This window comes from Pinus tabuliformis, chromosome 5_1, assembly GCF_031772625.1.
Source record: "Pinus tabuliformis cultivar Carrire ecotype Pingquan chromosome 5_1, CPIR1, whole genome shotgun sequence".
Lineage (NCBI taxonomy): Eukaryota > Viridiplantae > Streptophyta > Pinopsida > Pinales > Pinaceae > Pinus > Pinus tabuliformis.
In genome coordinates, this window is record NC_142305.1 from 239,424,053 (window position 1) to 239,446,874 (window position 22,822).

Sequence of the window (22,822 nt, forward strand, 5' to 3'; positions counted from 1 at the left end):
AAACCCTCACATCTAAGGGGTAGCAGGAGCAGTAGAAGAAGAATAAAGATGTTTCGAAGATCAAGTGCTTCCGGTGTGGTGTACTTGGTCACTACGCTACACTTTTCCTCTCAAGAAGAAGGACAAGGATGAGAAGCATGGTCCTAAAGCTGCATCTGCACAGATTGAGGAGGAGTTTGCCATGATTGCCCAAAGGTGGGGTGATATAGAACTGCAGGTGGGCGGGATCCTTGAGGAGACCACCTCTTGGATAAATACCTTGCTACGGGAGCCCAGATCAAAAGTAGCATGATGAACTAGTGTCAGTTGATGCAGAGGAGTGTCAAAGTGATAGTTGCAGTGGTTAAGAGCACAAGAGACTGAACAATGCAGAGCTAAAGTTGGCAGTAGTGCAGTTGGCACACAACAAAGTCAACAACAGTTCAGTAATTTTGGATGTTTTTTGGTTGTTGATGCAGTAGTAGCATCAGTTGGAGAAGGTTGCAGTGCAAATGCAGTGTTGGCAGTGGTAGTGCCAGCATCAGCACAGATGCAAAAATTATGAGGATTGCAATACAGATGCAGTGTTGGCAATGGCAGGGTTAGCAACAGTACAGATGCAGCATTTACGCAGTAGTTGGTGGGCAACGATGTCAGACATTAGAAGTGTAGAGAGAGATGTTACAAATAAAGGTGATGCTTCAGCAGATTGCATTACTAGAGGACATTCCTCGCTAAGAGGGAGTGTTGATTTCTGGTAGCATTGGATGTGCTCTAAGCCTCAAAATTTGCAGGGAGGCTTGGACACATGTATTCCATAATACCCAAAAATTGTTTTGGGAAATTCCACCTAGAGACAGTTTTATTAAAATAATTAATTATTTTTAATGGGTGCCTAAGTCTAAACTTAGGAAATTAAAATAATTAAAGGGTATTAATCAAACTATGGGTGAAACTTTTAGAAAAAAACAAGGATCGAGCCAAAATGATTTGAGCCATTGATTAGAATCTAATCTGGGCCGTTGATTACTCAATTGGAAAATTATAAGGACTTCGATGGGCATTTGGAAAATACATCGAGTGGGAGATCAGAGATCAAATTTCTGAAGAGAGCAACGCAGCAGTTGCAAAAGAGAAGTTCGAAGTGATTTCTTGCAGTGAGGGGCACGGATAGTTCCGATTGGAGATTTCTCCTAATCTGGGAATACTTAATAGAGAGAGATCCGGGAGAGGCGGCGTAGGTTGACACAAAGGCAGCGCAGAGCCTTGAGGAGATTTGTATTTTTGCTGGAGAGGTCAATTCTGAAGTTGGAAGCCGTGGTGAGAGACTAGAAGGACAAAATCAAAGTCTTAGAGGCAAATCAATCAGCAGGAGGGGTGACATTGTCCCTAGAAGTTGTGACGTTGGGCCTACGCAGTGACTGCACAGAGGTAGTAAGGGACAAGCCATTATGTGGCTAGATCAATCGGGATTGCGAGTGATATTGTGAGGTATTTCTCACTAAGCTTCTATCATACATATTCTCTGTCCTGGATAGCCAGCAAGGCATCCAGAGATTGTATTCAGAAAAATACTGCTTAATAATACAAACCCTCAGTTGATGCACCGATTTTCCTACATTTGGTTTTGTCGGGGACATTTGTCGAAAAATAATTGTGTGATGTGTTGTGTATTTCTTTCTTGCTCAGTTACTTGTTTCCATATAATTTAATTGGTGGAGGCTGCAGTGTATTAGTTTTGGTATTTTTTGTGGGAAGCAGTAAATAATTTGTTCAGTAATTAACAAATAGAAGGAACTTAATCATTTGTTGCAGTAGAAATTTGTGCTTCCAAATTTTCACATCAAGAGGGTCGAATGATCATCAAAGTGAGTGATTAGGCCTTTGAGGAGGCCTGATGGAATCTAAGGGATGCCATAATGAAGAAAATGACTCCAAACATAGTGGAAAAGGGGTTGACCCCTTGTAATCAAATCAAGAACATGTTGTGCTCCCAATTGGGTGTGGGGGCACAAGGACATCCTCATGGGTCTCCAAATGGATAAAATCTACCTGTACACCATTTGTAAGGGCTGGAGTGATGACATAAACCATCCATCTGCAGTGGGAGGCATCCTGGAACATCTGCCAAGTGTGTGTTGCAGCTTTGGAGTCAACTGGGCATGGTGGACCAGGCGCATCACCCTCATCCAAAAGGTGGAAAACAAGCCATCAATGAACACTGTTGGGGATCCATGATGTGATATCTACTATGGTGGAGGCCCATGGCTCTCAACGCTCACCCTACAAGTTCCAATGTGGCCCTCTGGAGGGCTAGGACCCCATATAGGGAGACTAAGCCCTAAATGAAGATCCACCTGCAATCCTGCATAATATCCAATGCATCCCCTTGTCGTCCAATACAACAAATCATTAGAATAATCAAGTAATAATGCTTACAATTCATGGGATCAATGGGGCACTTCATGGTGAAATAACCTTCCATAGTGGGCTTTGGCAAGTACAAGTGTCTCCAAGCTCAAAAGGGAGTTAACCAAAGACCCTATTAGATGGTTTCAACCTCTAAAGGGGGTGACATGTCCATAGTACATCCTTTAAGAGGTAGGTGCAAATGATATAATGATGGAATGGAGTGGGGGATCATGGGAATCATCCAGACCACATGTCAAGGTACATTGGATAGCTCTAACAAGGGAAGCCCACACCTAGTTATATGAGTGTAGGAGGGAGCAAATCATGGTACATGAGTAACCCCAACCTTTGTTTTTCCACCCTTCTTCACATGCCTTTTGCCTTTGATTGATTTTTCTTCTTCATAATTGCTCGAGGCTCGAGGGGATAGAGAGCATGATGTGTAATATGTAGCAATGGATACCCCCTTGAGGTGGGGTCGTTCGTTGCCCACCAGGGGTTGGGAATATCATGGGTTCCGTAATGATGGAGGAGGCTCATCTAGGGCCCATATGAACTAAGGTGTTGATCCAGGTGGATATTGATGGCCACCTACCTACTCCACCTAGACCCCCACCATTGTTTATTTCATTTTTTCAGTTTCCTTAATTGTAGCACAGTTTTACTATTTTTGGCAGTTTTTTGGGTCCTAAACTTCCGGAACCGTTTTGAGCCCCTAAACGACATTTTTTTGGAAAACATGCAAAAAGAAGTGTTTGACTGACGTTTGTTGTCGAAAGTTGTAGTCCTCGGATAGATATTTTTCACGAGGTATTGTGTGCGTTAAACGGAGATCGTATGCCAAGGTTACGACCCAGGAAGTTGATGTATCAATTTACACCAACGAGGCCCACAGTTTTGGCCCTTCATCTCTTAGGGTTAGGTTTTTGGATGTTTAGAGTTTTCCATTGTTTCTCAATAATAAATAGGCCTTTGAGCATAACTGTAACACAGTTCAGAGGGCATGTAGCCGCCACATCTCTTCTCAAAGATAAGCTACCATTGCCCGAGCTAGTTTATTTCCATTCTGTATGTAAGTATATTTGAGTTCTTTGATATTAATGAAATGAAGTTTTATTTTTGTTGCATCTCTGTGTGTATTGTTATATCTGTATTTTGTTGTGTTCCTATATAAATATGAATCAATGGTATCAGAGCAGTGTGCTCTTTCTTTGTTTTTCTTTGCATGTCCCCGACAAGGTCAAGGTATAAGGAGTTAGGGCTCGAACTGATTGAACCTTTACAAGACCAACCTCGCAAACCTCGAGGGCCTCCCATGGAAAAAAAAAAAAGAAGAGGGAGCATGAGATATTTGCAAAATATTGCTTGGAGAAGCCCTCGAGCGACAGAGGAACACGACAATGGACAACTTTGCCCAGATCCTTCGGCGACTACCCACGGGAGATGCATCTTCATCCAACAGCCACTCTGGAGGGAGTGGCACGGGAGATGCATCTTCATCCAAGCAGCCACTCTCGAGGCGCCACTCCCTTTAAGGTACAAGTCAACTTTGACATCCCCATATTTGAAAGCCAGATAGATGTGGATGCCATAGATAAATGCCTAAATTTGTTAGAAGGATATTTTTCGGTTGATGATTTTCCCAATGGGGAAAAGATTACTTTTTCACTCCTCAAAATTGCCCCAAGAAATTATAAAAGAAGTTATAAAAGAAAGAGAAATCACTCTAATCATTGCCCTATAGATTTCTCAACATTTACAAACCTTGTAGGTTTATCATTATTGAAGGGCTCCCTCTAAATTATGATAGCGTCTTCATGGTTCATTTCCTTATGAGTCAACTTGTGCCCAAGGATCCCACTCGATTTATCAGTTACCACTCCTGCAATATTAATTGACAAGAACAACCAAAATATACAAGTATAATAGCATAACGACCATTTAGGGTTTCCATTACTTTGAATGAATTTCAAGGGATTTTGCGTACTAACCCAGACTAGCTCTAGGGGAAATCTAAACATCACTCAAATCTATTTTCATAAATAATTGTCATACCCTAGATAACCCGAGTTAGAAACAAGAGTATTGGGGTAAGGGTTTCTATATATATTCAACCTTCATCTCAAAGAGAAACTTGCAGACCTCAGAACATAAAACTTTCATACTAGACAATGAACATATAGTACATACCTTAGACTTCTTTTGATTGAAAGATTGGTGTTCCATAGGACTTGATGCTTTTCTTGGAGACTGAAAACATATTAGTAGATGACTAAAACACAAAATAACAATACTTACCTGATTTTAATGAAATATTCAAGGCTTCTTCTACATGTTGGAGTAATACAATTAGATGGCTTCCTTCCTTGAGATGAGTTCTTCCCTTCTTCAATGATTTATTATGCACTCTTATAGTAAACTGATCTTACAGCAGAGATTTTCTAATAAAAATTTTTGCCACTTATGTGTCACGGTCTCCATGTGTATATATATATTATACACAAGTCTCTTCAATCCTTAGATATTTTGTTTACGGGATTAGCGAGCTATTATCGAAGGTCTTTTTTAGAAATGATTGTAGACCTGATAGAGACTGAAGTATTTGGTAAGGTTTTCTAATGAGATTATGAATGTCTCTATGTTACTGGGTCAAGTAAATTATTTGCGGGTTTCAAAAGTTATCTCCAAATTTCAAAATATATAACTCGGTTACTCATAATTTTTGGACAGGCCATTGAAATTTCGGATCTCACAAAAGGTTCAGATTCTTTTGAAGTAATTTCAGACCTTAACATTTGAGCACAATACTTCACTTTCTCCTTCAAAAGATTCGGCCTTGAATGGACTATTTTCTTAGCCTCTCGCATTTTTGAAGTAGAGTTTTTAATGCTCTTCAAAACCCCTCGCTCTTCCTTGCTTAGGCCTGCGGCCTAGTCACTGTGGCAAGGACTAATAGAATGTGCCCAAAATTTTTTCTCCTTTCTCCTAGGAGCTCAGTCTTATAGATCTAGTATTTCTTCTTTGTTATGAAGTCTACGTGATCTTCTTACAGCCCTTATGCCATCAAACCAAGCTCTAATACCATGTTGAGAAATCTAGGGCAGTTAGGTTAGGACTAATTCAATTTGATTTCTCTTAACTTTGATAGATGCTTGTGACATTATGTTAGATTTTTCTTCTCCTTGTTATTATTATGTTATCTTATCATCAAACAGCGACCAAAAACATGAAGATCATCAATGACAAATGGATACCAGATGTAGGCACTCAACCAGGTCAAAACCCCTCTGAAGGGGAGAACCCAGTCAAACTCTTTCTTTCGTAGAATCAAGTTGAGACAATCCTAGACCCTTGACCTAAACCCCTCTCCATCCATCAAGTCAGTGTTTCACGAGATAGAACATCTTCTAGTTCATTTCTTTGACCTTATCAAAACATCGATCTTGTACTAAATTTTAGTCCTGCAACTATACTTAATTTCGGTCCCTGCAATCATGCTTAGACTTCAATTCCTGCAAACATGCTATACTTCGATTCCTGTACTCATGCTAGAATTTAGTTCCTGCACTTAGATCAGACTTCGGTTCTTGTACTCATGCTAGACTTTAGTTCCTCTACTTAGATTAGACTTTGGTTCCTACATATAGACTTTGTTCCATCTTCCTTCATCCCTTTTCATAGGTAGCTCTTCCTTATTACCTCTACGAACTTCTTGCCTCAAGAGAATTATAGATCAAAATAGATTGATTGTTATTTCTTCAAGGTCGAATGCTCTTTTATATATGCAGTCTTCACAAGGTGGACGTGTCCCTTCATGAGGTCGACTAGACAACTAATTGAGGCCAAATTTAAGTGGTTCCTGCATATAGACTTTGTTCCATCTTCCTTCATCCCTTTTCATAGGTAGCTCTTCCTTATTAACTCTACAAACTTCTTGCCTCAATAGAATTACAGATCAAAATAGATTGATTGTTATTTCTTCAAGGTCGAATGCTCTTTTATATATGTAGTCTTCACAACGTGGACGTGTCCCTTCATGAGGCCGACTAGACAACTAATTGAGGCCAACTTTAAGTGCCTGAGGCTGACTTGATGGTGGAGGAGTTTTTATGACTAAAATACATGAAATAAATTTCTTTCTTTGATATAATGAACCCAAGAAGGGTCTAGATAATGACAATAACTCTAGAAGCCTACAATGGAGGTTTTGACCTGTTAACCAATGACCCAAGCATGAAACCCATGCCTTAATAAGTCAATTTCTTTCAACAATAAAATTTATTTTTCTTTCTTTTTGACAAATACAATTATGAAGACCGACACTAGTTACATTCTTCAACAAGAACAAGTCCAAATCAGATAGCTCACTTGACAAGCATAAGGCAAGGCCCATGGAAAAAGGATTTGTAGGAAAAGTTGTTGATTACAAAGGTAATTTTGCCTCCACGGCGAAATGGGCCACCATCCAGACTCTCTTTGCCTTGGCAGCTCATAATGGATGGAGAGTTCATCAAATGGATGTGAAGACTGCTATCTTGAATGGAGACTGGAAAGAAAATGTCTTTATGGCTCAACTTGAAGTTTGCTCTAAAGGAGAAAAAAACTAAAAGTGTAAAGTTAACTGGCCATCTTCCAAAATTGAATTTCAAACACTTTAATCAGGATGATGCAACTCTATTTGTCAAGAAAGTTGGCAAATTTGTTGTATATCTTGTGATATATATAGATGATATATTAATAACAAGGAACAAAGAAAGTTATATTGCATCCAGAAAGAAAAAGTTGAAGAAGGGCTTTGAGATGACATATTTGGGAAACATTCACTACTATTTGGGCATTGAAGTAACCCAACATCCAAAGCACATATTCCTCTCCCAAAAGAAGTACATTGGAGAATTATTGAACAGTTTTGGCATGGTTGAAAGCAACCCTCTATCTACTCCAATGGAACAAAACTCGAAGCTCACATCAAAAGAAGGGAATGAATTTGAAGATGCAACCAAGTAGAGATAGCATATGGGAAATTTTGTGTTAGTACTACCAAACCAAATATTGAATTTGTTGTTGGAATCCTTTCTATTGAAAACCCACATGGCGAAAAATAATGTGACCTCCCGTTGCCTCCCTGCGACCACCCTGTTGTTCGTTGTTCTTCGTCCGCTGTTCTCCGCCAGTCATCAACCCGACCGCACCGGTTGCCATCGCTATCCTACCGTCTCAACCACCCGTTGTTATCTCTGCCATCTCCTGTCCTCTCACCCCCACCCGCCACCATCTCCGCAAGCAAGTACTGCCATCTCAACACCTCCCAACACCGATAGAACCAGCAGCTAAAAATTTGTTGCTATTCTGACCATCAAAACAGTGTGTCTCCAGTCAACGGGACACGTCAGATCAGCTACATAGGTCGATATACAATGCGGAATTACACTATATAATTAAAATTTAATTAGTTAATTTATATATAACTTAATTTAATTACTTAAATTAGTTATATAATTTAAATTATTTAAATTTAAAAATATAAAAAATAAAAATAAAATAAAAAATTAGTTCAAGTTAAGAAAGGAATTTAAGTTGGTGGACAAATATACAGCCCCACAAACCTGTTTAATGTCGTCAATGACAATGACCGACTTCAGCAAAAAATTGATTGATCTGGAGAATAGGATTACTAGCCACTCCAATGATTTCAACCAAAAATTAGTCTATCTCGAGAGTAAGGTTATCGAACATTCCGACAATATCAAGAAGCTATAGGATACGACAAGTCGAATAGAACAACAGCTCGGGCAGAACTATATCAAATCTTAAATAAATCATAATCAGACAATGACGTTGTTGAACACTTTGTGTAAAAGGATGAAGGTTACACCCGAACAACTACTGTAAAATGATGGAGGTAATCAACAGCATAATTCATCAGATTCAACAAATTAAGCAGATTCTCATGAAAAAAGTGGAGTCTCCAAAAAAATCATCCACGCACCATCAAGGAAATAGTAATGCGACTTTTTCAAATAAGCAACATTGGGATACATTCACCAATCAATACCCTCTTTTCACTCCACCGTTAGCGACTTATCAACGAAGAGAAAAAATCGAGCTACCCAAATTCGATGGTAACAAAAAATGCAACGTTGCGTTGTTGAATAAAGCAGAAGAATATTTCGAGATTTACGATATTGACAATGATGACGAAAAGATTAGACATGCTTCCATGAAAATGGAAGGCGAAGCATATAATTGGTATATGTGGTGGAAGAAGACGACAATCACCATCAGTTGGAGAAAATTTAAGGATGCATTCTTTAAAAGATTCCAAGGTGTAAAGGAAGAAGAGTTATTTTCAACACTCATTAGATTACGACAAAAAGGAAATGTGGATGAGTACACTCGAGAATGGGAGACCTTAGCAACACGAGTACCTAGGTTATCAGAATCTCATCTAATTCAATCATACATCTCCGGACTTAAAACTCATCTACGAGTAGAGCTTGAGCTTCATGACATTACATCAATAACAGTAGCAAGACAAAAAGCAAAAGTTGTTGAAAAGAAATTTGAACAGATTCTGTGGTCAAAACTAGAAAAAGTATATTTGAAACGAAGAATGCCCCAGTCTGTGAATACGGATAATACAAGATATGTTCCACCACATCTTCGGGAAGGCGAAAAATCTAGCGTGGAAATACAAAGGATAAAAAAAGGCAAATGCAAACGTTGTGGCAAGAAGTGGGACCCTAAACATAGGTGTGCTAAAGGAAAAGAAACAAAAAACGTATATAACTGTGAAGCAACTAATGATTCAAACGGTGATGAATCAGACATAGGAGTAGAAGATGCCCCAAAATTCCCTCCGAAATTAGATGACGAAAGTATTCCGCAAGTGTCACTATCAACTATGACAAGTATATCACAACCCCAGACTTTAAAATTAAAAGGACAAATAAAGAAGAACAACGTACTGGTTCTCATCGACTCCGGTATAACCCACAATTTTTAAGATGCTACCGTGGCAAAGAGACTCAACCTTTTCTCATTTCCCTTACCCAACATGAAGGTGATGGTAGCTGACGGTAAGAAGATTGAAAAGGTAGGGAAATGTCATAAGGTCAAATTACAGATTCAAGACTTTAATTTAGAATTCCCATTCTTCACTATACCATTAGGAGGAGTAGATGTCGTCTTAAGTATCCAGTGGCTACGAACCCTAGGCACTTACTCTGCCACCCATCAAGAGCAGTTCATAAGCTTTAACTCGGAAAGGCAGAGGTACAAGTTATACAGACTCCAAGCACCAGAGAATCAAATTGTGTCGTCATCCCAGATGATGAAGATGATTCGGAATGGAGCACCAACTTATGTAGTACAATGTCACTAGTTAGAAATGTTATCTGCAAACATGATCAGCGAAGAGTCACCAGAAGTACAAGAGCTAATTCAGAAGCATGAAAAGGTATTCCAAGACCTGCCCATGAAAATGCCTCCTAACAGGGAAATCAAGCATACAATAGAAGTCAAACCAAGATCAGACCCCGTGAACATCACGCTGTATCGATATCCACATCACCAAAAAACTGAAATTGAGAGATTAATCCAAGACCTTTTCAAATGTGGGATCATCTCGAAAAGTAAGAGTCTGTATGTTGCTCCAGTGGTATTGGTAAGGAAGAAGGACGGATCATTCAGGCTATGCATTGATTATAGAGGATTAAACAAAATAATGATTAAAAATAAATTCCCAATTCCCTTTATCGACGAAATGTTGGATGAACCACATGGCGCAAAATACTTATCAAAATTGGACTTAAGGTCAAGCTATTACCAAATCAGAATCAAGTTGGACGACATACCAAAAACGACATTCCGAACACACGAAGGTCTCTATGAATTTAAAGTAATGCCCTTTGGGTCAACCAATGCACCAGCAACATTCCAAGCCACAACGAATGAGTTATTTCGTCCATATTTTGAGAAGTTTGTATTAGTATTCTTTGATGATATTTTAATTTACAGTAAAACTTGGAAGGAGCACCTACAACATTTGGATAAAGTTCTTACACTACTGACAAAGCATCAATTCTACACCAAGAAATCAAAATGCACCTTTGGGAAGGAAGAAGTAGAATATCTCAGACACATAATATCCCATGAAGGAGTAAAAGTGGACCCTAATAAAATCAAAGCTATAAAGGAATGGACCAAACTAATTAATATATCCAAGCTAAGAGGGTTCTTAGGATTGACTGGATATTACCGAAGATTTATTAAAAACTATGCACATATAACTACACCTCTAACAAACCTTTTAAAGAAGAATTCATTTCAATGGAATGAGGAAGCGGGAAGGTGTTTTGAAGAATTGAAGGAAGTTATGTCCAATGCCCCGGTATTGGCAACTCCAGATTTCTCTAAACCATTTATCATCGAGTGTGATGCTTCCGGATTCGGTATAAGCGCAGTGTTAATTCAAGAAGTGTTACAATTTGGGTACCAGAGGACAAGTGGTTCCCTAAGGCTTTGATCTTTGGCTTAGGGTAAAGTGTAAAAAAATATTTTTTACTTTTCTCCTAAAGTGACTTTACAAGTGGTAAAGTAAATTTAATTTAAAAGTGGTGGTAAAGTTACATTCTAATTTAAAAGTGGCTTTATAAGTGGTAAAGTTACATTCAAATTTAAAAGTGCCTTTATTAAAGTCAATGAAAAATTAAAAAGTGAAAAAGTGACTATGGAAATAAAAGGCTAAGTGGGTCTTTATTTAAGTGGGTGAGTTAAAAATTAGAAAATGAGAATTAAATGCACATTTATTCTCATCCCTAGATCTAAATGAATCTCAGCCATTAGATCTTAGGGTAACCTAAAAGGTCATTTAGAGAATAAAAGGAGAAGAGAAGAGGAAAAGATTAATTCATTTCTTTCATGCGCATTTGAGAGAAAGAGAAGAGAGAGCAAGGAGAAAATTTCATAGCAATGAGGAAGTGAAGGAGAGTAGCAAGAAGACATTTCAGCAAATCTAGGCAACAGCGTTTATTGGCACACATCCCAAGGCAAAACGCACAGCAGAAGAAAGACACAGATATCGAGGAAGAGGGATAGCACAGAGATCGAAGAAGAGGGACAACAGCAAGGGCACAAATTTTGAGGCAGTCGTAATGCTGAAATATGTACGGTCTGTACAAGTTTTGGGCACATTTTTCGAGGCAGACAGTACAGCATTTAATGTTGTTTTATTGCTAGAAAAAATTATGTTTTTGCTATTTGTTGATTGGCACGATTTTTGAAGTGGAGTTCAAGCACGAAATCAAGATAAGTTGTAATTTGTGGTCGCTGGAATCTTTACTGTGTATTTTAGTTTCTCTGTAAAAGAATTTTCAGAAATAAAGAAGAGCTCTCAAACTGGTTTTCCCCAAGAGTTGTAGGGGGTTTCTCCAAGGTCACATTGACCAAAAATCACTATGTTATTTTGTGTGTAGCTGTCATAATTTTGTTGTGTTTTATTTCTGCAATTTCAGCAGTTGTGAAATCTCTAAATTTGTGTTTTCAGAAAAATATTGTCATTTCCAGATTTTAGAATTTTTATCATGGTTGGATTTAAAACTAAATGCATGGAGTGATAAGGAAAATTGATAACTGGAGTGGGGGTTGAAATTTCTTCAAGAAGGGTATCCAATAGCTTTTGAAAGCACGAAGCTCAAAAAAAGAGAACGTCTTAAGCCCACATACAACAAGGAAATGCTCGCTATTATGCATGCACTGGCTAAGTGGAGACAATATCTTTTGGGAAGTAAGTTCTCCATTCGAATAAACCATAATTGTCTCCAGCACCTCCTTCAATAAAAAACACTTTCCGAAGAACAACAAAAATGGATCGAAAAATTTTCCGATTTTGACATGGAGATACTACATAAAAGGGGAAAAGACAATGTAGTAGCAGATGCCCTGTCAAGGAAAGACGAAGAACCAGCACTACTTGCAGTCTCGATTGTTGTTCCTGAATGGCTTAATGAGATTCAAAGTGAGTATGCTAAGGATCCATAAATAACTGCGATAATCAATAACCTTCCAAATAACTCAAAATTTGAATTGAAGAACGACATTCTATGGTACAAAGGAAGAATCTATCTGAATTTAAACTCCAAGTTTAAATCCAAGATACTCAAGGAGTCACGTGATTCACTGTCAGTCGAACATGTAGAATTCTTTAAAACTTACTACAATGCACGTCAATCATTCTTTTGGAAGGGGATGAGTCGCGATATTCAGAAGTATGTAGCGGAATGTGACACATGTCAAAGAAATAAAAGTGAAAATATTATGACACTGGGATTACTTCACCCCTTAAACATCCCGAATCAAAAATGGGAAGAAATATCAATGGACTTTATTGAGTGATTACCTGTATCTGAAGGCAAGGATAAGATTTTCGTAGTAGTCAACAAACTCACCAAATATGCTCACTTTATTGCAATGAAGAAATTAAACTCAGCTAAACAAATCGCTGAGATATTCTGCAAAAATATTTATAAATTACACGGTTTTCCGAAATTCATTGTGAGTGATAGAGATGCCAAATTTAAGGGTAACTTTTGGAAAGAGTTGTTCAACCATATAGGAACCTACCTAAATATGAGTTTCGCTTACCACCCTCAAATAGATGGACAAACGGAGGTTGTCAATAAATGTTTGTAAGCCTACCTACATTGTTACGCTACAGAAAAACAAAATAAGTGGGCTCAGTGGTTGCGTCTCACTGAATGGTGGTATAATTCTACTTATTATACCTCAGAAAAAATGACTCCATTCCAAGCTTTGTATGGGCACAGAGCTCCAAAACGGAAGAATCTAGCTACCGTCTAGACAAATCTACCAGTTGTTAAAAGCCAACTAGAAAAAACCCAAAAAATCGTCCAAACCCTAAAAGAAAATTTAAATAATGCAAGAAACCGTATGAAGCAACAAGATGACCGAAACAAAACTAAAAGAGAATTTGAAGTTGGAGAATGGGTATTTGTCAAGCTCCAACCATACAAGCAGTTGTCCTTGAAACAAAAAGGAAAAAATAAATTGGCACCGAAGTTCTATGGACCATACCAGATCAACAAAAAGATTAGCCAAGTTGCATATAGTTTAAGCCTTCCGGATAAAAGTCGTGTCCACAACGTCTTCCATGTATCCTGCCTTAAAAGGGCACTGGGCGACCATCAATCAGCACAAACAATGCTTCCATCCTTAGATGATGAAGGAAGGGTCATTTTAGAACTAGAAGGTATCATATCCACCAGAGAAAAGAAGCTTCGATCTCGTGTAATCAAGGAATACTTGATCAAGTGGAAGGACTTACTAGAAGAAGAAGCTTCTTGGGAGACTGAAGCATTTCGTCAACAACATCTGTCGTTACCTATGCTTTGAGGACAAAAGAATTTTCTGGGAGGAAGGCAATGTTATATAAAGTTAGTTAGTTAAGTAGTAATTAGGCAAAGGGCATGATCAAAGATCATGACCATTCACCAAGAGGCACCCACAGCGGTATAAAGTCAGGGGCCTCCCTCAAATTGTAATCATCTTCTATCTTTTAATAATAATAAATATGATTTTTCTGAGTAATTGAAAGCGTTGTGCCAACCTTTGTAAAAGAAAAAAAATTGAACTTTTGTAAGTGTCATTTGTCTCTCCAATTTGCCAAATCGGCCCTCCAGAAGACAAGTTGGCCTACCCAAAGGATGTGTCCCTTCACACAAATGAACAACTATAAATAGAGCCAATTTGTCTCAATCAAGGACAGATTTTGTAGCATCTTTGAGGCATGAGAGCGAGCTTTCTGAGGTACGAGGGCAAGGTTCCTGACACATATATATCCGAGATTCCTGAGGCATATATCCAAGATTTCAGAGGCAGGATAAAGGGTGATATATGAGGCAACATATTACTGTGAAAAAGGCACTATACCCATGTAAAATGACAAGTTATTTGAGGCACTGTAGTTCTGTGAAATGTGAACTTTTAAGAAAGTTTAGTTCTGTGATGATGCAAGCTTTGTGTAGCACGTCATTTTGTGATGATGCGAGCTTCCTATATCACTTCCTTCCTAATGAATCATGATGTAAGCTTTTTGTGGCAACATACTCCTGTGGTATCCAAGCTCACTGTGGCACTATACTGTTCATTTGGGGTAGCATCGGATGTGCTCTAGCCATGAAAATTGGTGGAGAGGCTAAAGCACATGAGATCTCCAATACCCAGAAATGGTTTGGGCAGATTCTAAACAGTTTGGGAGATATTAAAATAATTAATATTTTTAATGGAGTCCCTAAGTCTAAACATAGGGAAAATAAAATATTAATGTGAATTAATATAAAACTGTGTTAGAAGGGTCCAAAATTCATGGATCAAACCAGAGTTAATCTTAACCATTAATCTCGATCGTTGAATTGTCAACGAGAAAAGTATAAGAGGAAGCTTGAGAGTCACTTGGAGAAGACACCAAGTTGATCAAGATTTCGATTTTCTGGGGCAAGGTTTGTTGAGGAAGTCGAAAGAGTGATCAGAGTTGCAGTTGAGGGGCAGTGAATACAGAAGCAGAGAGGCAGAGATAGTACCAGGAGGATCAACGCAGAAGCCACAAGAGAGGGACGCAGAGCCAACCAAGGGTTCAAGGAAAGCCAGCCAGGGCTCACGCAGAGGCAGCCAGGAGCTGCGCAGTGCCTCAGAGAGCCAGCGTGGGTGACGCAGAGGCTCTAAGGGCTGACGCAAGGAGAGGTTGACGCACGGCAAGCCAAGGTGACATTGGGCAAACGCTGGGCCAGAAAGGACTGACGCAGTCCTTAGAGGCTGACGTTGGGGTTTTCGTGGGGCAGATTGGAGTTGGGAGTTTTTGGAGTGTTTATCCGGGGCTTCAGCCAGAATATCTGCTTCCGAGTAGAGAGGTACTACTGCCGAGATTATTCTCCGTTAGGTGAGCCGGTTTTGGCACCCAGATTGTATTCTTAGACTGCTTAATAATTAAAACCCTCAGATAGTTGCACTGGTTTTCCCGCATTGGGTTTTTTCGGGGACATTGGTCCAAAAACAACAGTGTCACTTGTGTGCTTGTTTTGTTTCCTTCAGTTGATGATCTATAATGTGTTGAGCATGTACTTGTATTTATTTTCGGTATTTACATGGTAAATAACTTTTTAATTAATCAAAACGAGTAGGAAAAAATAAATCAAAAAAGTACATGAAGGGTTTCTAACAGTTAGACTTAGAAATTCCAACATATACTTATGTGATTAGTTGACTATCTTGCAGAGAAAACATGGCAAAGTTTGGAGGGCTGACTTGGCACTTGGTTCACTGGTTAGTTTGACTTGTATCTCTCTTGTTGATGAGAATCTATAAGGAAAGGATTGTTGGATTTTCCCCTTGTGGATTTTTCCCTGGCCTCTGGCCTAATCTCTAGTATCTTTTGTCTCTTCTACACTTTCTTTATATCTTTGAAGGTATAATTGCTTGATGACCTAAGTAAATGAAGTAAATACTAAAAAGAAACATAGATAACAGTCACCAGTAATTATCATGTTCATAAATTCCAGCTTTCAAACAAATTTCAACACTGACAATATTAAATTATACTAGAGGCTTCAAATTTCTAATAAATAAGGGGGTCAAATCTTCCTATAAAACAAAGAGAAAAGTAAAAATATAATTTTACACAATAATTAAACAAAACAAGAAGACATTAATACTGTATAGCTGACCTGATACTTCGGAAGATACAAGGGACAACCAAGGAGTGCATCAATGCTCCCCAAAGAACCTTTGTTCGTTAGTTGCTCCACCTATATCACAGAAATTATGTAGTTTGAAACTAAATAATGACCTGATTTAGCAAATCTTCAAAAAATCCCATTAATTCAAATATCACAATTTGTGCACGTAACAAGGCCAAACAATATTTTAAAGCACCAAAAAGGTATGCAAGTACTCACAACTGCTAATAGATGAAAATTAGCAGGAAGAAACTGCAATGCCGGAGAGGACCTACAACCCACATTGCAAGAGTGTTCAGCCACAGTCGGTCATAATGCTAAAACATTCATAAAATAAATACAATATGAATGCATGGGCATCATCGAAATCTGTCTTGAGACTTGAATGAACATATTGGACAGCATATCCTATTCAGCAGCAACCTTTGCAGGTAAGATGTCACTAGAGGCAGGATATTAAGGCAAATTGGTGACACCTCACCATCCAAATTCATCCATATTTCACCTGTACAATGGTAAACGCCTATCAAAATACAAACTATGTGAACTGGGATAGAGGCAGCATGACAATCAACAGAGTTAAATTATTAAACAATTGGATTAGCATGATATTTATTTTGATAGAAAACTAAGCTATAGGCAATTGTTTCTGTTTAATGCAAATTATAAGTTAACTTACAAAAAAGTCCAGCATACCTTGTAAGCCACCACAGGGACCAGGATCAACCTGAAGATGGCCAGACTCAAGATCTAAAAGGAAAAGGCTCTCAAACTCTCCTGTGTGTTTGGATATCCTGCCAGAAACAGGCACGATATGTTTGTAAAAGTCTTTAATTCAAGTCCAATATGTCACAATACACTCATAGGAGTAAAGTTAAACATCTAGCAACGAAAGTTACCATTCTATAACAGACGGATGCAGTTCTGTACAGCCTATTAGTCCCGCTAATTCATCATAAAAGAAACCACGAGCTAGTGGCAATGACTTGCAAGACTCCACAACCATTTGCAACAATGATAATGCCTCCTCAGAACTTGCTTTCTGCAAAGGTAAACTCAAATTTATCAGTAAAAATAAAGAACAAAAGTCAAACATTAACCAAAACACCAAGCAAAAGTATAAGGCCTAGTTTTCAAAATACTTCCCAAGGAAAACAAAGAAACTACTAGATTTAGTCGAAATTGAAAGAAATAATTATGTTTTATGTAAACACAACCATCAGACTCATGAAGTGCAGTAGAAAAACTGAAACAGTAAGAAGATACAGAAGATTTATATTGTAGTACACATACATACAAAAATGTCCAAGGTGTCACGGGAGATTGCACAAAATAAAGGATAAGAACTCAAAAAACAAGCTTGGAGAACCGTAAATATCAAGACAAAATAGAATATAACCAAGCATAAAATACAAAGCAGTAAGTAGCAAAGGCAACATACAGAGCAAAATTCGAAAGCCTGCCCTTGAAGAGTAAGCTTATATATATTGCATTGGCCACAATGTAGTTTGTAGGAGTTTATTTTCAAAACTGAAATCAAAGTGAGGCTAGATATGCAAAAAGGGGTTGAAACTTGAAGTCTGTTTAACATCCATAGTTTCCCAACTTTAGCTTTCCCTTGCCATGAAATCTAAAGAACAATGGATATTAAAAACAGTAACAGAAATGCAAATGTTAAATATAGTCAATCCAACATGTTTAAAGAAAGCTCTTGTAATCGAATAAAGCAATTCAAAGATTCCAAAACACCTTGTAAGATCATTTCATCCTTAACTGTGAGCGCTCTCAAATGTCATATCAAGGCAAAGAAGAGAAGAATTTCAATTTCTCATACAAAAGTAGCATTAAGTGCATGCAATTGAGTGCTAGAATTTATGAAGGTAATGCCGTGATTGACACTAATGTTACAGACCAATACAAGGGCACAGTTCAATAATCCCTAGACAATGGGGAGTTTTGTTATTTTAGCTTAGAGAAAAAGATGTTTTGAGGTTGTCACCATTAAAATTAATGGAAATAAATTGGGGCAGATATAAATTATGTGACAAGGTTTGCCAAACTTCAACCTTGCGGTTGGAATTCAATAAACCTAAAAGAGAAATTTAAAGTTTTTTGAGGTTCATCGAACCTCATGGTCATTGATCAAGTCCATAGCTCAAGCTCGTAATCTACCCTCGTTATTTCCGTGCCCATCATAACATTTATTATGATTGTCAATGTTGATTTCCTACTATTTTACGTTTATTTCATTTTAAAATTCATATATATATAAAGATGAACCCAATAGCAAACCTCATGAGAAATTCACTGAAAACTTCGAATGCAAATTGAACCTGATCATTGTCAAACTCGAACTAGAACCCAAACTGGGTGACTTACAATATATGCAAGAGAATTAATGATATATTATATTTACTTTTACACAATTTGTACAAAATCTAGTATGTCTTGTAGAGGGTGTTGAAATTTTTAAGTTTAACTCGTTAGAAATTCTTCCTGTACTATCTGATTTATTTCTTCCTACTTGTTCAATTACTTAACAAGTTATTTACCATGTAAATACTGAAAATAAATACAAGTATAGTATCAACACATACAAATCATCAACTGAAAGTAAACAAGCACACAAGTGACACTGTTGTTTTTGGACTAATGTCACCGGAAAAACCCAATGCGGGAAAACCGATGCAGCGATTCAGAGGGTTTTTTTTATTATGCAGTTTCAGAATACAACCCGGGTGCCAAAAATGGCTCACCCAACAAAGAATGCCCTCGGCAGTAGTACCTCTCAGTCAGAGACAGATATTCCAGCTAAATCACTGGATGAACGATCCCACAGCAACAATGCAGCCTCTGCTGCTCTGCGTCACTCTGATAGGGATTGCGTCACCCTATCCGACTCCCCAGCTCCCAGACTATCCCACAAAATCCTCTAGCGTTGCCTCTAGGCCCTGCGTCAGCCTCTTTGGCCTCTACGTTAGCTTCTATATCCTCTGCATCATCCCCTAGACCCTATGCATCTCACATGCTGGCCTCTTTGGCTCTGCACAGCTCCTAGCTGCCTCTATGTGGCCTCTAGTTGGCTCTACATCAACCTCTCCCGACTCTGCGCTGATCCTCCTGGTACTAACTCTACCTCTCTGCTATGTACTCACTACCCCTCAACTGCAACTCAGATCACTCACTCGATTTCCTCAGCAAACCCTGCCCCAAAATCGAATTCTTGATCAACTTGGTGTGTTTTCCAACTGACTCTCAAGCCTCCTCTTATACTTTTCTTGTTGGTCCATCAACAGCCGAGATTAAATCTCTAATCAACGGCTAAGATTAGATTTGACTTGATCCATGACTTTTGGACCCTTCTAACACAGTGTTATATTAATACCCTTTAATATTTTATTTTTCCTAAGTTTAGACTTAGGAACTCCATTAAAAATATTAATTATTTTAATATCTCCCAAACTAGTTAGAATTTGCCCAAACCATTTCTAGGACTTGGAGATCTCATGTGCTTTAGCCTCTCCACCAATTTGCATGGCTAGAGCACATCCAATGCTACCCCAAATCAACAGAGGGTCACCCTACAAGGCAAACACTAGACCAAGTGACAACAACGAGGTAAAGGTCATGTTGTCGCAAAATCTAGCAGACCTTGGAGACGGGTACCCTAAAAGGATAGAACTAGACCAAGGGGTAACAATGGGATAGTGGCTTGTTGCAGCAAAATCTAGCAAGTCTTGGAGAGGGAAAACCTACAAGGTATAAACTAGACCTATACGCAACAATGGGGTAGTGGCCCACTATCACCACAGCCAAAAACCCCCTGCTCTTTACAGAATTTCACCAATGGAAGCACTCGCAGTAGAAAAGAGATCACTTATAATAGGTATGCTAGGGCTAAATTATAAAACAATCTCGCTAGGAGGTCTTCAAGAAAGACACAATTTTGGACCAAGGCTTGACAAGGAAGATGAAGAATCTTGGAAACGAGGACTCAAGACCTATGGTTTGATTGATTTGATGAGTGTCAGAGAAACTCATGGTCAGAACAAGGAGAAAAGGTTTCTTGCATTGTATTTTAACTACGCCAAGGCTTATGAAACCTTCAAGAAAGTCCTTAACTTGAGGGAAGAAAAACTAGGGTTCCTCTTAGGGCAAACACCTAGGGCAAGAGAATTTATAGATGAAATTGAAGTGGATGCCCACCAAATTAACAGGTTTTGTGGAAAACCTAACCAACTTGACGTTTACGCTCTCCAACCACCAAAATCCTTCTCCCGAGAGATTCACACCAAGCCCTAGAGTTTTTCCCTAGCCTTGAAAGGACCGAATTTAATAGAGAGAAAAGATGGATTAAATATGAGATTGATCACCAACAAGTTGGACTAGTGCCTTGTTCTTTGGGAGAATGTAGTCTAGGATGATTTAAGTTAGATAAACTTGTTTTCGAGGTTGAAATTTGATGCTTGTTACCACTCAAGCTAGCAGGGGACCTAAAAGGGGTTCCTAAGAGGGAAACTGCCAAGTTAAGGGCAACGGACGAGGCTTAGCCCTTTGTCACCACAGTTAAGTCTCCCTGCTCTTTACAGACTTTCACCAATGGGAGGAGTCCTGGTAGTGTAGGGATCACTTGTAAAGTATATGTCAATGGATAGGTGGAAAGTGACCCTGGAAACCCTTTGCCATGGATGGAGTGAAGAATGGAACTTGCTCTCTTTAAGCAAGGGACTTAGTCCTCCAGGTGTAAGGGGTGAGGATTGGAGGGTTGAGAGGAAGGAATAGGGTTATAGACGAGGTTCTCAATCCCTATAATCCTTGGGAAACTTGGATTCCCAAATGGTCCTTGACAGATAATCTTTATTGAGAAGTGGGACTACACGGGGCCAAGTGGACCCAGTCCAGGTTCGGGGATGGAATGTAACAACCAATGATGTTCCTATCCTAGACAAGGTGAAAGGAAAGGACCAAACAAGAATATTTACTTCAAAAGGTTGAATTGATCCTGTTGAGGTCTAGCCTTGGGGATGCCTAGGCAAAATTCGATCATAGAGCTAGGGCTTGGGATTCCTGGAGATTCCACTGTTAGAATTGCCTCAAATTTCGAGGAGAGGGCGGGGACCTACCAACGCAGTAGCCTATAGGAGATCGAAATTTTCCCTTGGGTAAATTCCCAAGAAATTGATGCCCTAGGTGACCTAATGGGGCTAGACCTAAGGAAAAAGGGGAAAAGGGTAAAAAAAGGGTTACAATGATCACCGCTTGTGAGGGATCACTGCCTAATTCACTTGAGGATATGGTGTCAAGGATGATGATGAGTAAGAACTTGGTTTCTTGATCAAGGAGGCCTGGAAAGTCAAATTCATCCAATGTTGAGAGAAAGAAAAGAAAAGTGACTTTCAATAATTTATACTTCAAAACAAATGATGCAAGATTATAGAGACAAATAGGAGAAGTGGTGAAAATTGATTTGTCAAAAGCTTACGACAGAATCCGCTGGACCTACCTCCGGATGCTGTTAACACATCTAGGATTTATAGTTGACTTTATCAATTGGATTATGGGATGTATCACTAGTGTCAATTATGCGGTCCTTATTAATGGAGCAACCTCTCCCTTCTTCAAAGGACAAAGAGGGTTAAGACAAGGATGCCCTTTGTCCCCACTGCTCTTCCTTCTGGTAGCAGAAGGGCTGAGTCAACTAATTCTAAAAGCCAAAAGGGAAGGAACTTTAAAAGGGTTGGAGGTTGCAGTCAACTTATTCATTTCGCACCTTCTCTTTGTCGATGATATTTTACTCTTCAGCAATGGGAACCAGTCTGAAATAAAGGAGATTAAGAAGATTCTTGAGCTTTTTATGAAAGCTACCGGGATGCAAGTGAATCATAGGAAATCTCAGCTCATTCTGGAAGGCTTTAACAGACAGGAGACAAGCCAAATTACCTCAGTTCTTCCTTTTGATGTTTATAAGCTCGAAGATCCTTTCAAATATCTGGGGTTTTGGCTAAAACTGGATAATTACAGGAAACAGGACTGGAATTGGTTGGTAGCAAAGATTGAAACTAGAATCTCTCATTGGAGCTTCAGGTGGCTTTCCAGAGTAGGAAGGTTAACTTTAATTAAATCAATCTATTGTCGCACAGATTGTCACGAAAACGCTCAGACCGGGGGCTGTCACCTTGATCCCCGATCTCCCCATTTAAGCCTGTCTCCCACGGCTAAGGGGGGTAGACCCTATGGGAAAATGGATGACCAACTGAAGACCAGTTGGGTTGGGAGACAGAAGGGAAAACAAGCACTTATTTGATTTTATTAAGTTAATAGACCAGTGCCTTATGGAGTTAATGATTAAATGATTATTTACTAAATGTTGCAGAAACATAAACCATGTAGAGCAATCATTTATCATCAAATAACCCGAGCGATGCAAGATATCCAGTAAATTCACAATGCTTTAACGGTGATCCAACAATTAAACTTAAAGAAAAATTAAATGCTTTAAATGATCATAAAATTTAAACGTTGATTAGTTACCACTCTCACATAGCTAACTTTAACTAAACATTTAAGTGCATTTAGCTATAGAGAAATGGAACATAAACACTGCAAAAATCGCCAAAAATGAAATTTTCAATTTTTTTATTAAGCTTTTTCAAAAAATTTTTTTTTTTTTATAACTAAAA

The 22,822-nt window shown here is 38.6% G+C and overlaps 1 protein-coding gene across 1 annotated transcript in view; it reads right to left on the reverse strand.

The window, feature by feature from the left end:
• Window positions 1-22,822, reverse strand: part of LOC149164294 (uncharacterized) — a 64,687-nt gene that overhangs the window by 33,110 nt on the left and 8,755 nt on the right. The window contains exons 2-6 of the mRNA XM_089429432.1: window positions 17,042-17,184; window positions 16,839-16,936; window positions 16,566-16,647; window positions 16,362-16,413; window positions 16,131-16,211 (exon numbers count right to left, since the gene is read on the reverse strand). Coding sequence (XP_089285558.1) covers window positions 16,131-16,211; window positions 16,362-16,413; window positions 16,566-16,647; window positions 16,839-16,936; window positions 17,042-17,184 — 456 coding nt within the window. The remainder of the gene's footprint in view (window positions 1-16,130; window positions 16,212-16,361; window positions 16,414-16,565; window positions 16,648-16,838; window positions 16,937-17,041; window positions 17,185-22,822) is intronic.